Source organism: Elephantulus edwardii, unplaced genomic scaffold, assembly GCF_000299155.1.
Source record: "Elephantulus edwardii isolate Elephantulus edwardi_28Jun2011 unplaced genomic scaffold, EleEdw1.0 scaffold00145, whole genome shotgun sequence".
In the NCBI taxonomy this organism is placed as follows: domain Eukaryota; kingdom Metazoa; phylum Chordata; class Mammalia; order Macroscelidea; family Macroscelididae; genus Elephantulus; species Elephantulus edwardii.
In genome coordinates this window covers 1,102,475-1,115,545 of record NW_006399895.1, presented here as the reverse complement: position 1 = coordinate 1,115,545, position 13,071 = coordinate 1,102,475, and the positions used below count along the sequence as shown (strand labels likewise).

At 42.2% G+C, this 13,071-nt stretch overlaps 1 protein-coding gene across 1 annotated transcript in view; it reads right to left on the bottom strand.

Annotated features, from left to right (window-relative positions):
• The window catches only part of SNX29 (sorting nexin 29), a 587,794-nt gene that overhangs the window by 275,249 nt on the left and 299,474 nt on the right, over window positions 1-13,071 (bottom strand). Inside the window, exon 14 of the mRNA XM_006894494.1 lies at window positions 9,664-9,770. Within this exon, the coding sequence (XP_006894556.1) occupies window positions 9,664-9,770 (107 nt within the window). The remainder of the gene's footprint in view (window positions 1-9,663; window positions 9,771-13,071) is intronic.

The following is a 13,071-nucleotide window of genomic DNA, read 5'->3' as shown; positions in this document are numbered from 1 at the left end:
CTGTAAATGTTTATGAAAATTAATAAAATATAATTATAGAAAAAAAAAATTAAAAAAATCAAGAAAGGTGTGCATCAGGCTTGTATCCTTTCTCACTACCTATTAAATCTGGATGATGAGCAAATCATTTGTATAAAATATATGAAGAAGAAGTGACAACAGCATTGGGAAAGACTCATCGATAATCTGTTATGCTGATGACACACCTTGCTTGCAGAAAGACTTGAAGCACTTGCTTGAAGAATATAGCCTTCGATATGGGTTATGTATGAATATCAAGACAACAAAAATCCTCATGACTAGATCAATAGGCAACATCATGACATAAAGAAATGACTGACGTTGTTAACAGTTTTACTTTTACTTTACTTGGATCTACAATCAAAATCCATGGAAGAAGAAATCAAGAAATTAAAATGTGTTTCATTGGGACAATCTGCTGTAAAGCACCTCTTCAGTGTGTAAAAGAGCAAGAATGTTAGTTTCATGACTAAGGTGCACCTGATACAAGTCATGGTATTTTTAATTGCTTCTTATGCATCTGAAAGTTGGACAGTGAATGAAGAAACCAAAGAAGAACAGATGCCTTTGAACTGTGGTGCTGGTGAAGAGTACGGAACATCCTATGGACTAAAAGAACAAAAAAAGCATCTTTGAGGAAATGCAACTAGGGTGCTTCTTAGAAGCAAGGATGGTAAATTTCATTTCACGTACTTTGAGCAAGTTGGCAGGAGGTGACAGTCCTTAGAGAGAGAGATGCTGGGAAAGGTAGAGAGAGGGTCAGAGAAAGAGAGGAAGACTTTCAAAGAGAAGGACTGACCCAGTGACTGTAATAGCCAGCTTGTGCATGTGGGAGAGAGTGATGACAGCACAGGTTAGAGCAAAGTTTTCAGTTTGTGGTTCACAGGGTCACTACCAGTGGAAGTCAACTCAACAGCACCTAGTAACAAGAGAGTAAGGCGTAGTTGGCGGGTTTTAAGAAGATGTAACGTCCAAGCCGACTGAGCCTTTTGTAGCTATTTTCCTACTTTCTTGTAGCCAATCACTCAAAAGCAGATATTCACACCCAAGATTCTTCTTAAAAAGAATATAAGGCCTCCAGATGCTCCAATGGAGGAGGAGGGACAATCTCCTCCTGTGCCAGGTGGATCCGATTCAATGATTCACAACAAGGAAAAGAGAAGAAGAATATAAAGGAACATGGGATAAAACTGTTATAGGAATTCTCAACTTCAATACAGTCACAGTTTACCTGCAAGCATGAGACAACCATAAAGTAGTGGGCAATGGAGTTCACTTTCTAAACAACATGCCTCTGGAAACTCTATGAACTTTGAGAAACAACGATAGTTATAGAAAGGCTTCAGGTCTTTCATTCATAGGGTCGGTATGAGTCGTGCTTGATTTGATGGCTAACAACAACAGTATAGCTTATGCTGGGTTCAGGGGCACCTACCGCACACAGTTCCCTATAGAGTAGGGATGCTTCAGTGATGGGAACCCAGAGTCCTTTTTTAATCCACTGACAAGCCCCCAGGCCCGCCCAGCTCCATCTGCCCGAGATCACGCACTAATGTCAAAGATGGGCCAGCCCTCACCAGCCACAGCTGAACACTAAGCCCGGCCTGACTGGATGCCGACAACTGCATCCCCTTCCACTGAGACCAGACAACTCCTTCTGGGGCCCAGAAGTAGCTTCAAGAAGCCACTTCCCGCTTCGAGGAGGAAAGTAAATATAAAACAGGCCCAAAATAGTGCGGGGCTGAAACGCTAAAAAGCAGCCACTATAATTATGAGTATTTTTATCTATCACCCAAAAAGGAGCACGAGATCAATCTCCAAGTGTGTCTCTAAGGAAGGTCATCTGATCATTCTCAAGTATTCAGATTCTCAGACCAGAGAATCAGCCAGAGGAAAGAAAGGTTTTAACTAACTGGGGGCCAAAGAGATGCTTGGGGTGAAGACGGTGAACAGCCCAAGTCTGTGACACCATCATCAACAAATCCACTGTCACTGAGCCAATTCTGACTCAGACAGACCCCCACAATGGGTTTCTGAGGCTGCACATCTTTACAGAAGGAGACTGCCCATCTTTCTCCCTCAAAGCAGCTGGTGGATTCAAACTGCCAACCTTTCAGGTAGCAGCCCAATACCTTAGAGGGCTTCACAGCAAATCTAAGACCAAACCCATTGCTGTTGGGTCAATTCTGCTACATGGTGACTCTATGGGACAGAGAGCTACGCCCCCAGGGTTTCCAAAGCTATAATCTTTATGCAAGCTGGTTGCTGGGCCTTTCCTCCCAAGGTCAGGGTTGAACTGCTGACTTTTCAATTAGCATCCAAGCACTCCGCCACCACACCACTTGAGCTCCTTCCAACACCAACAGAAAGTGGCAAACTTACCATGAAATGCAAACAAAGAGATGCCAGGATGTATAAGAGAAATCAAAGGATGAGCAAGGACAAATGGGGTAACACTAAATACAGTGGATTGTCACCTGCGGCCTAATGAGTGCATGGACAGGGAGCCGGGTGGAGAAAGAGAAGGCTGGGAGAAGGGGGAACACGGCCCAAAGTGGGGCCTCACCCTTTGGCTGCCCCGGCTGGGTCACCTAAGCACTCATGAACTGACCATGATGCCCCAAGAGCACGAGATAGACTGGAATGGTCTCGGCTCAGACGTACGACACAGGTTTAGTGGGCGTCAGTCACTGCTTCCATCAGGAGCTGTGTCTGTCAGTGAGGAGTTATTTCCATTCTCCTTCCTTAACCCTCTGACAAGCTAATAGCTAACCTGCTAGTCACTGATTTCACTGCTCCGTCTCCTCTCAAAGACAGACATTGACGCTAACTAGGAAGGAAAGCACGGTGCATGTTTCTAGAGAAGGCCAGAGAGGAGATGGATGCAGTGAGACGAAAGTCAGGCAGCCGGTAACTATGGTTCTAACTATACCGATCACGTGACCGTGGGCAGGTGAAGTAACAGCTCCAAGCCTCCCCATCTGTATGTGTAACAAGAACATCTGCTGGAAACTTTAACTTAAACGAGCCATGTTAACACAGAAAGCATGGTGCCTGGAGATGGAGGAAGCTCACACTCTAGGTCAATTTCTACTGCCACCAAGGTTTAGCAGTTGTTTTCCTTTAATAAGTGTCACTGGAAGTAGAATAGGTCACACAGGACCAAGCACATGGTCGAACACAAACTCACTGCTGTTGAGTTGTAATCAACCCTCAGTGGGCTCTCCAACAGGTTTTGGGAGGCTGTAAAACACCAAAGAGACTGTTCATCTTTCTCCCGTATAACCCACTGGGGGATTTGTACTGCCTGTCTTTGAGTTGTTAGTGCAACTCCCTCCAGGCTCAGCCACCCTTGGAAAACACTGGTGGGAGATAATCTCCAGGAAAAACTATGCCGTTTCAAGTGAAGAAAGAGAAGAAGGCAGGCATGAAATAAAGAACTATAAACTTAAGAGACACACCAGTGAGTGGACTTTGCCAAGATGTACAAACAACTGGACATCTGAACACATATTAAGAACTTATTGCTAAAAATTGTAGGTACCTTAATGAGATTATGTTTGTCTGAAGAATTTGTGTGTTTTAGAATTCCATTTTGAAACTATTAGGGATAAACTCAATGATGTGCTTGGGTTTGCTTCAAAATACGAGGAGGCAGGAGAGTATATGGGCAAAGCAATAATGGACCTGAGGAGGTAGGTAAGTGCTGGAGCTGGTGGATGGGAGAAGAAGGGTTCTTTATACTCTTCTGTCTAATACAGATCTGAGGCAGCACCCATTGCCTTAAAAAAAAAGTGTGGGGGGGAAATGAGGAAACGGTAAAGTTTGTAAGTACATACAAAGCAAGTTTTTCTGCCATTCACATTTCTCATCTACCAAAAATAATCCAAAGAGTAAGATGCCATGTGTAGAGTACAAATTTCCTCCTCCTTCATGAACCGTCTCTGGAAAGTGAGTTCATTGTGGCCCCCACATTGGGGGCCCAGAAAACAAAAGCCCTTGTGAAAACTAGAAGGCGTAGTCACTTCTCTTTGACTCCAGATTGAAAGGCTACTGAAGCTATGACCAGTGACATAGGGACCTCTGATACTAACTTGAACTTTGAGAAAAAGACCTGGGGTTTGGCATCTTTTATGAATTAAATGACAATTGCTCTTCTTCAGAAAAAATAAGAAGCAGGGCCAATAGTAAGCAGAGTCCCCTAAAAGGTCCTCTGTTAAAGAAATTCTGTCCCCAGACCTTCAAGAATAAGAGTCACTAGGACTCACATGAGTATTATGGGTTGAACAGGGTCTCCTAGGAAGATAACCTTCAAGCTCTAGTCTTCAGTGCCTGTGAATATGACTTTATTTCAACATAAGGTCTTTGCAGACATAGTGAATTAACGTGGGGCTACATTCGGACCAAGGAGATCCTAATTCAGTATAATAACCAGTTATTTTTAAAGGAAGAAGAGACACAGATACAGGAAGAGATGATGGTCATGGAAAGACAGAGGCAGAGCCTAGAGTAATGCTACCACAAAGCAAAGAAGACTTAAGTACTCAGAAACCATAAAAAAGAACCTTCAGGGAGAGCCTGTTGCTGCCAGCATCCTGAATTTGGAGTTCCAGCCCTCAGAATGGTAAAAGAATATATGTCTGTTGTTTTAAACCACCCAGCTTGTAGCACATTTTTATGGAAGCCCTAGGAAACCAAGAAAATAGATGTCTTCTGTAAGCCATTTTTAGGTGTAATGATAGTAGAGTGATTATGCTGGGTTGCTTTGCTTTGTTTGAGAGCCTTTATATCTATCTCAGAGACAGATTCTGAAGTACTTAGGAGCAAAGTCACATAAACCCAGCGATTTGCTTCCAAATATTATGAGAGACTATTATGGCAGTAGAAGGGGATATATATGAACCAAGATTGGCCATGAAGCTGGATGATGAGTCCACGGAGGCTCCCTATATGATTCTTGTCTACATTTTAACTTTTCCTGTGAAGGATTTGAAGGCATTATGAATTCCTTGGGAGTTTACACTTGTTAGCCATCCACATTTTAGTAGGAATTAGACTCAATTCCCTATAAAAGAGAACTTAAAAGTTTCTACTCGTGAATAAAAACAACCACTTAAATGTCCAGTTTTACTTTTGGGCAAACTTTCTCCCATTAAAGGATATGAGAGCTGAGTCCCTGACTGGCTCAGCCTCACAAAAATGTAACATATCACATTTATCATTTTGTGCATCAGTTTAAAGCACAGTATTCTTTATCTTGTGTCTTCACATGGAATGCAGTGTTTTATTTAAAATCCCCTGTCATTCGCTATAAAAGTGACTCCCAGATACATCAAGAGTGTTAGAATCCATTGGTACCAATTTGTGAAACAAGAGCTGGGGGTAAAACTGCTCCCAAGGCCTCGTCTGCTTGAGGAGCTTTTATATTTTATTAAAATGATGATCACATTCACAGTAATCGACAGTGCATGATTATGAATGGATTTTTTACCAGCTTGATGCTTGCGCATATGTTTCCATTAATAGTGGCTCTGCCATTATGATGAGAATAAATGCTGCTAATATACCATTTATTTCACCCAAGAGCAAAAATTCAGAGATTAACTGCATTCATAGAGTAAATGATAAGTATCCAATAATTTAAAAAAATCAATCAGCAGCTAGCTGAGCTCTGCCATGAGGAGGGGAAGAAGGATTTGTTTGCAGAGGTTGGATTATAATAAGAAGCCGAAACAAACAGCCAGGATCTGGGCTGTAAACAAGATTCTGGACAGTCAGAACGTAGGAGAAATATAATAGGTCCTTGTAAGAGCAGGTACAAAAGGAAGTCCGGGGTAATAATACCTACCATGAGGCAGTCTCCTCCTGTAAACATGTACAGCCTCCGGGTGACCATGAGTTAGAATCAATGCGATGGCAGTTGGCTTGATTTGAATTTAGTAACTTGTGAAGAATATTGCCTGTACTATGGGCTGCCCAAGAAACAGGCAAATCTGTCTTGGAAGAAAGGCAGCTGGAATGCTCCTTAGAAACAAGGATTATGAAACTTCACTTCACATACTTTGGAAATACAAACAGAAGGACCAGTCCCAGGACAAAGACTTCATGCTTGGTAAACCAGAAGGTCAGTAAAGAAGACGTCCTTCAATGACATGGATCCATCCAGTAGCTCCAAAAGTGGGCTCGGGCACAGCAGCGATTGTGAGAATGGTACACGACCAGGCAGAGCTGGTTCTGTTGTACATAAGGACAAGAGGAGTCTTAACTGGTTTAAAGACAGTTAACAACAACAGTCACACTCTGCATAAAAAGGTTCATTCATCTACAATTAGTGTCCATTGATCAAAAAGGATGCAAACATTAAAAGACGCGTCGCATCAGGGAAATCTGCTTTAAAGGACACTCCCAGGCACTGAGAAGCAGCAATGTCAGTTTGAAAATCAAGGTGCCAACCGTGAATGAATGAAAAGCCAACATTTCTGTAAACTTTCGTTAAAAATCACAATAAAAAAAACAACACCAAAATGATGGTGCACCTAATTCAAACTGTGGTCCTTTCAATTACTTGCTATTTATCTGAAAGTTTGTCAATGAGTAACAATGACAGAAGAAATGAATCGATGCCTTTGAGTGGAGATGTTGGAGAGGGGTACTGAATACCTTATGATTGGACAAAAGAATAACTAAATATGTCTAAACGAAAGTGTAGCCAGCGTGCTGCTTAAAGGCAAAGATGACATCGTTTGCACCTCACATACTTTTGGGACATTGTCTGGAGGAGCTTTGAAAACAGGTATCATGTCTGGAAAGAGGGAAGGTCTGCAAAAGAGAAGACCCTCAGTAAGAAAGATCGACACAGTGACTTAAACAATGGGCTCAGGGTAGTACAACAATAATCATATGCTATATAGAAAGGTTCATGCGTGTCAGCATTCTTTGGATGTAAACAACAGAAGTAGATTATAAATGAAATTATTAGAAATATCTGGGCAAGAACAACAACCAGGCTTTAAAAAAGAACCAGAACCCCAAAGGGGGAACCTCTCTGGTGGTTTGAAACCCGCAGTGGATCTGCAGGACAAAGACAGGCAGCTAAAAGTTAGTCCTGGCCTGATGGCAACGAGTTGAGTATATATTTTCACCTAATTAAAAATAGTCTGCCTGTTTTACCACTAATAACATTGGTGATAATTAATGGTTTATGATTAAAAATCATAAGGAAGTACTGTTAGTTGCTGCTTCTTAAAAAAAATGAACGCCATCAAATAGTTTTTAGTACTTATTAGGAAAAATATTTTACTTTTTTAAAACTTTGACATGTTAATGAGATAACTTATAAAGATGAATTTCCTAGCATGAACTCACATTAAAATCCTAAAAGGATATCTTATTTTCACTGTTCCTTTGAATTTGAGTAGAATCTTACTACAAGCTCTATGCATCTATGAGCAAACACAACTGGAAGAAGAGTCTGTATTGTGTGCAATGCTAATCAAAATGCCACATGAATACAGTAGCTGCTCTGTGAGAAAAAGATGGACAGTCTCCTCCCATTATGATTTACAGCCTTGGAAACCCAATGAAGGTCAGTATGAGTTAGAATCAATGGATGACAGCGAGTCTTAAGTTATGAATAAATGTCAGGCATCTATAGTTTCCTCATGATTTGTTGGTTTGGTTGTTGTTTGCTTTATCATTTTACTCAGTTGGTTTGGTTATTTTTATATTGGGAAAGTCTGCTGTCAGGGACTTCTCCAGAGTATTGCAGAGTAACGATGTCCATCTGGAGACTAAGGTGTACCTGATGCAGGCCACAGTCTTCATAATTACTTCCTATGCATCAGAAAGCTGCACAATGACTAGGGATGATAGAAGGTGAATTGATGTCCTTGAGCTGTGGTGCTGGAGATGAGAATTTCATATACCATGGACTGGTAGGAGAACAAACAAGTTCATCTTGGAGAAGGTTAAACCGAGCTGCTCCTTGAAGGCAAGGATTCTGAAGCTTCGTCTGACATACTTTGGACATGCTGAAAGGAGGGACCAGTCCTTGGAGAGGGATATCATGCTTAGGAGGGTGGAGGGACGGCGCAGGAGAGGAAGACCCTCTATGAGGTGGATTGATTCAGTGACTGGGCTAATGGGGCAAGTGTGTCAGAGATGGTGAGGTTGGCATAGGCTAGAGCAGGTTTTCGATCTGCTGGGTCACTATAAGTTGCATGTGATTTAACAGCATATAACAACAACAAAGAAAAACACCATTTGGTTGCCCTACATAGCAAAACAGTTAGGTGTTCCACTACTAACCAAAAGATTGATGGCTCAGTTCTACCCAGAGGTAAACCAGAAGAAAGGTAGTCTACTTTGTAAAAATGAGCCCCTGAAATCTTCAGGAGTACAGGTCTACGCGACCCAAAAGTTGGAGCTGATTTGGCAGCATCTAGTTATGTTTAGGGTTCTAGTTAGTTCTGGTGGTCTGATGGGTAAGAAGGTGTGCTGCCCAACCAAAAGTACACAGTTCACATTTCCTTCCATGCGATTTACAGCCTCTGAAAATGCACTATGGTCAGCTATGAGCCAGTTCTGACTCGATGGCACGTAACAACTACAGTTATCTTTTGGTATACACACTTTAAAAGATGTCTTGAGATAGAGCTAAAAATGCTGTAAGGGAAAAGTAAAAAGCAAAACTCCAAACTCTACTCATTGTCATCAAGTCAGAACAGCCTCACAGCTGACCTTTTGGTGGGTTTTCCTCACTCATCAGGGAAGGAGACTGCCCATCTTTCTCCTGCGCAGTGACTGGTGGATTCGAACAGCTAGAGAGATGTGGCCTTTAGGTTAGGTGCACAAGCCCCTAACGACTATACCAGCAGAGCTACAGAAAGAACAGAAGACTTGTCGAATATGCCTTGAAGGGTTCCCCAGAAACTGCACACTCGGACGGGCTACTCTCGGAGTAAATTCTTTATTCTCTCGTAACTTTTCCTCACTGCTTTCCATCCACTCAGGCCATCTGCCTCATCTTCAATTAATTTTGATATTACCCTACAAAACAGCCCATCTCATCCCTATCTGCAAATTTAGAAGCACAAAGCTAAACAGTATATCTTCTCTTGTTCATCTCCTTCAACACTGAGGCTACACGTGCTTTACTTTTAACAATTCATATTTATATTGTTTCTCTTATTTCCTTACACATTTTTCCAAAACCCAACTAAACCTGCCACCATCAAGCTGATTCTGACTCAGAGTCTATAGGACTGAAACTCCCCTATGGGGTTTCTAACGCTGTAAATCTTTATGGAATCCAACAGCTTCAGTTTTCTAATGCTGGGAAGCTGGTGGGTTTGAACCACTGACCTGTCAAATGTTTTAACTATTGTGCCATCAGGGCTCCTGTCCCCATTCACTTCAGATTGAAATTAAATGATCTTTTCAAATATCAGCTCATATTTTAATTTCTCAACTGCAGAGGTTTTTAGGTGGTTGCTTAGGCTGGGTGGAGGGGCTGGGTGGAGAACATGGTGTCTGACTGGCTGTTTTCCTGGAAATTATGAGAAGGTGAGAGCAGCCAATAGGAGCAGGAGGTTGGTCACCTCGCAGATGCGGCCTTGGCCATGGCCATGGCGGCCTCCTTACCTCTATGAGCTTTCGTTCATAGGAGCTTGCAAGTTCCTCGGCCACTTCACCCGGCTTCGGCTCTGAGACAGTAACTTCCCCGTCGACGTTCCACAGATTTGGCACAACTTTGGGAAAAGAGAATCACTCTGTAAGTATTTTAACAATAATTTAAAATTATTCTCTCAATTAAAAAAAAATCTTTTCTTTTCCAAATGAATTTCACCAGAGAGAACGATCTTTATATGGGAGAGTGGGGGAAGTACAGTTACTAATTAGACTAACACTGCAATGCTTCGGCCAGTACAATGAAGCTGTGTACAAAACGCAAGTATTGTCAGAAAGACAGATGCTCGAAGTCTTTGGAATAATCTTTGCTCTATTTTGCTTTTGTGGGGAGACAGAATGTTTTGGCAAAAGTCAACAGTTGCATTCTTTAATATTGCCATATTTCTTTTCCTCTAGGGGGTGAGGGAAGTAGGGAATGTTATGTACTAATGTAAGGCTTAGATGAGGGCCCCTGGATAATATGACCAGTTGACATGACTGGTTGACAGCTAATTGAAAAGCTGGAGGTTCAAGTCCACCAGAGCATCTTGAAAGAATGAATTGCTGATCTGCTCCTGGAGAATTGAGGCACAAACAGAGACTTGTACACCAGTGTTCACAGTAGCATTATTCACCATCGTCAGAACATGGAAACAGTCCAAATGCCCAACCACAAAGGAGTGGACTGAGAAATTATGGTCCATTCACACAATGGAATATTACGCAGCACATGGGAGCAATGATTTTGTAAATGACTACCCAACTTGAGAGAGACTGGATAGCATTATGCTGAGTGAACTAATTCAGTCTCATAAAGATAAATACTAGATAAGACCACTGTTGTAGAACGAATATGGGGATCCAAGTGTGGGGCGTGAAGCAGAGGGGTGAGGATGGGTGGTGGGGGAGCATAATCAAAGGGTCACAAAATTTGATGGGTGCAGGATGAGATGGGTAAAGGAAAGGGAAAATATCCATTGTGAAAAACAATGGATATGAATTTTGTAAATAAACCAGTATAAAATAAATAAACCCACTATGGATCCATTCTAATTAGTGTTATAAAACAAAATGTCTGTGAATGATTACGTGAGAAACCAGAATTGTCAACTTTTACTCAAAAAGACAATCCCGCGGAATACAGTTCTACCCTGTCACATATGGGTTGGAGTCAAATCAACGGACCTGGTCTTAGGAGAACGCCTAACACAGTCTGATGCAAAAGGATTGTTGTTCGGGTGCCACTGAGTCAAGTACGACTCATAGTGACCCCATGAACAACAGACCTGAACCCTCTCTTCTACTCTGTGCCCTCCTCACCTGGGCCCATTGCTGCAGTCACTGTGTCAATCCATGTTTTGGGGGATCTTTCTTATTCCACTGATCCTCCACCTTTCCAAGCATGCTATCCCTTTCTAGGGAGCAGTCTCTCACAGTAGCATGTCCACAAGATGAGAGAGGAAATTTTGCCGTCCTTGCCCTCACAGAGCACTCTGGCTGCACCTTTTCCAGGACATACTGATTCATTCTTTGGGAAGTTGATGGGCTATGCAGTCCTCTTCTCCAACCCCGCAACACAAAGACAACAATCCTTCTTCTGTCGTCATTATTCATTGTTCAGCTCTCAGCAGCATAGCCAGTGACTGAAAAGATTATGGCCTGAATAAAGTATACACCTTAGTCTTTTAGTCCTAAAACTGACATCATTGCTCTTCAATTTTGGAGAGGTCCCTGACCTGTACAAAGCAATGTGTCCCCTGACCTCCTGATTGCTGGTACCAAGGGTATTAACTGTGGATCCAAGTAAGATGAAATTGTTGACATTTTTAGCCTTTTCTACATCTATCATGATGTTGCCCATTGGTCCAGTGACAAAGATCTTTGTTTTCTTGACACTGAGATGCAATCCATATTGAAGGCTGTAACCTTTGATCTTCTGTAGCAAGCCCTCTTCACTTTCAACAAGCAAGGTTGTGTCATCTGCATAATGCAGGTAGTCGGTGAATCTTCCTCCAATCTTGATGCCGCTTCTCTTCATAGAGTCCAGCTTCACAAATTATTCGCTCAGTATACAGGCTGAATAGGTGAACAGGTATGGAGAAAGGATACAACCCGAATGACCACCTTTCCTGATTTTAAACCTAGTTTTCAGAGGCCATAAATCACACAAGAGATTCCTCATCTTCTTCCTGCAGAGAAGCTGGTGGATTTGAACTGCGTACCTTTGCATTGGCAGCACAATTCCTTACCACTAAGCCACCAGAGCTCCCTAACCAATTATCAGACTTAATCTCCTGTGTATTCTGGGAGAGGAAATTCCTGATTGTTCCTGTCAGTTGCAAGGAGGAAGAACAAGGGGAAAAAAGCATTAGAAGCTAACCCTCCACTTGATGGGATGTGGAAGCCAAGATAGGTTGAGAGGAGCGAGGCTAAGAGACAAAGTATAAGGATTCACTCTGAACTGGCCGAGTGGCTCAAGCTGCTGTCCTGCTCCTGCTGCTAAACCCCTATCAGGCCCAGCTGAGGCAGCGTAGCCCCCAAGTGGCAATCCTGAGTGTGCTGTAGTTCCCAGCCCAGGGGTGACTTAGTTCCATTCACTTCTGTAGCGAGCACCTCCACTCATCTATAACCTGAATAAACAGCTAGAGCGAAAATCATTTAGAAGGACTGCCGGTTAATGATGACAGACTTAACACATTCATTCACATTCACAAGCTCTCAAAATTCCTCAAATGTCAATTTTTAAAAATGTTTCCTAAAGGCATCGCCGTGAGAAAAAGAGGAAGAGGAAGGAAACAACAGTATCTCAGAAGCTGAGAATCAGGTAGGTAACGGGCAACGAACTTGACAGACCTGAGAAAACACTGTTCTTTACCTAGAAGTCAGAGCACAAGCTGATGAAAACGAACAGTTCACAGCAGGGTGAGAAAGCACAGGAAATCTCTGCAGTGAGGACTGAACAGGAGGCCAAAGTGCAGAAGAGAGGAAAACCTTGAAGAGGCAACAAGGAGAAGATGGAGGGGCTGTCTAGATACGGGACAGCAGTAGGTGCCAACCGATTTCAAAGGGGGGGCGCAGTTTATTCATAAATATTATCCTGAGCTTGGGTTACTACTGCTGTGTAGTAGATTTTGAGATCAGGGAGTGCTACGTCTTACACTTCATTTTTGTTTTTCAGAAGTGCTTGCTTATTTGGGGTTTCTTTCCTCTCCAAATAAATAATTCCCCACTCCATCTTGAAAAATGAACTTGGTATTTATACTGGGACTGTGTTGAACATGTAGATTGCTTTTGGTAGGATTGTCATTTTCACAATATTGAGTCTTCCCAGAAAATAGTTTTCCATTTATTTAGATCTTTTATTTTGTCTCACAAAAATGT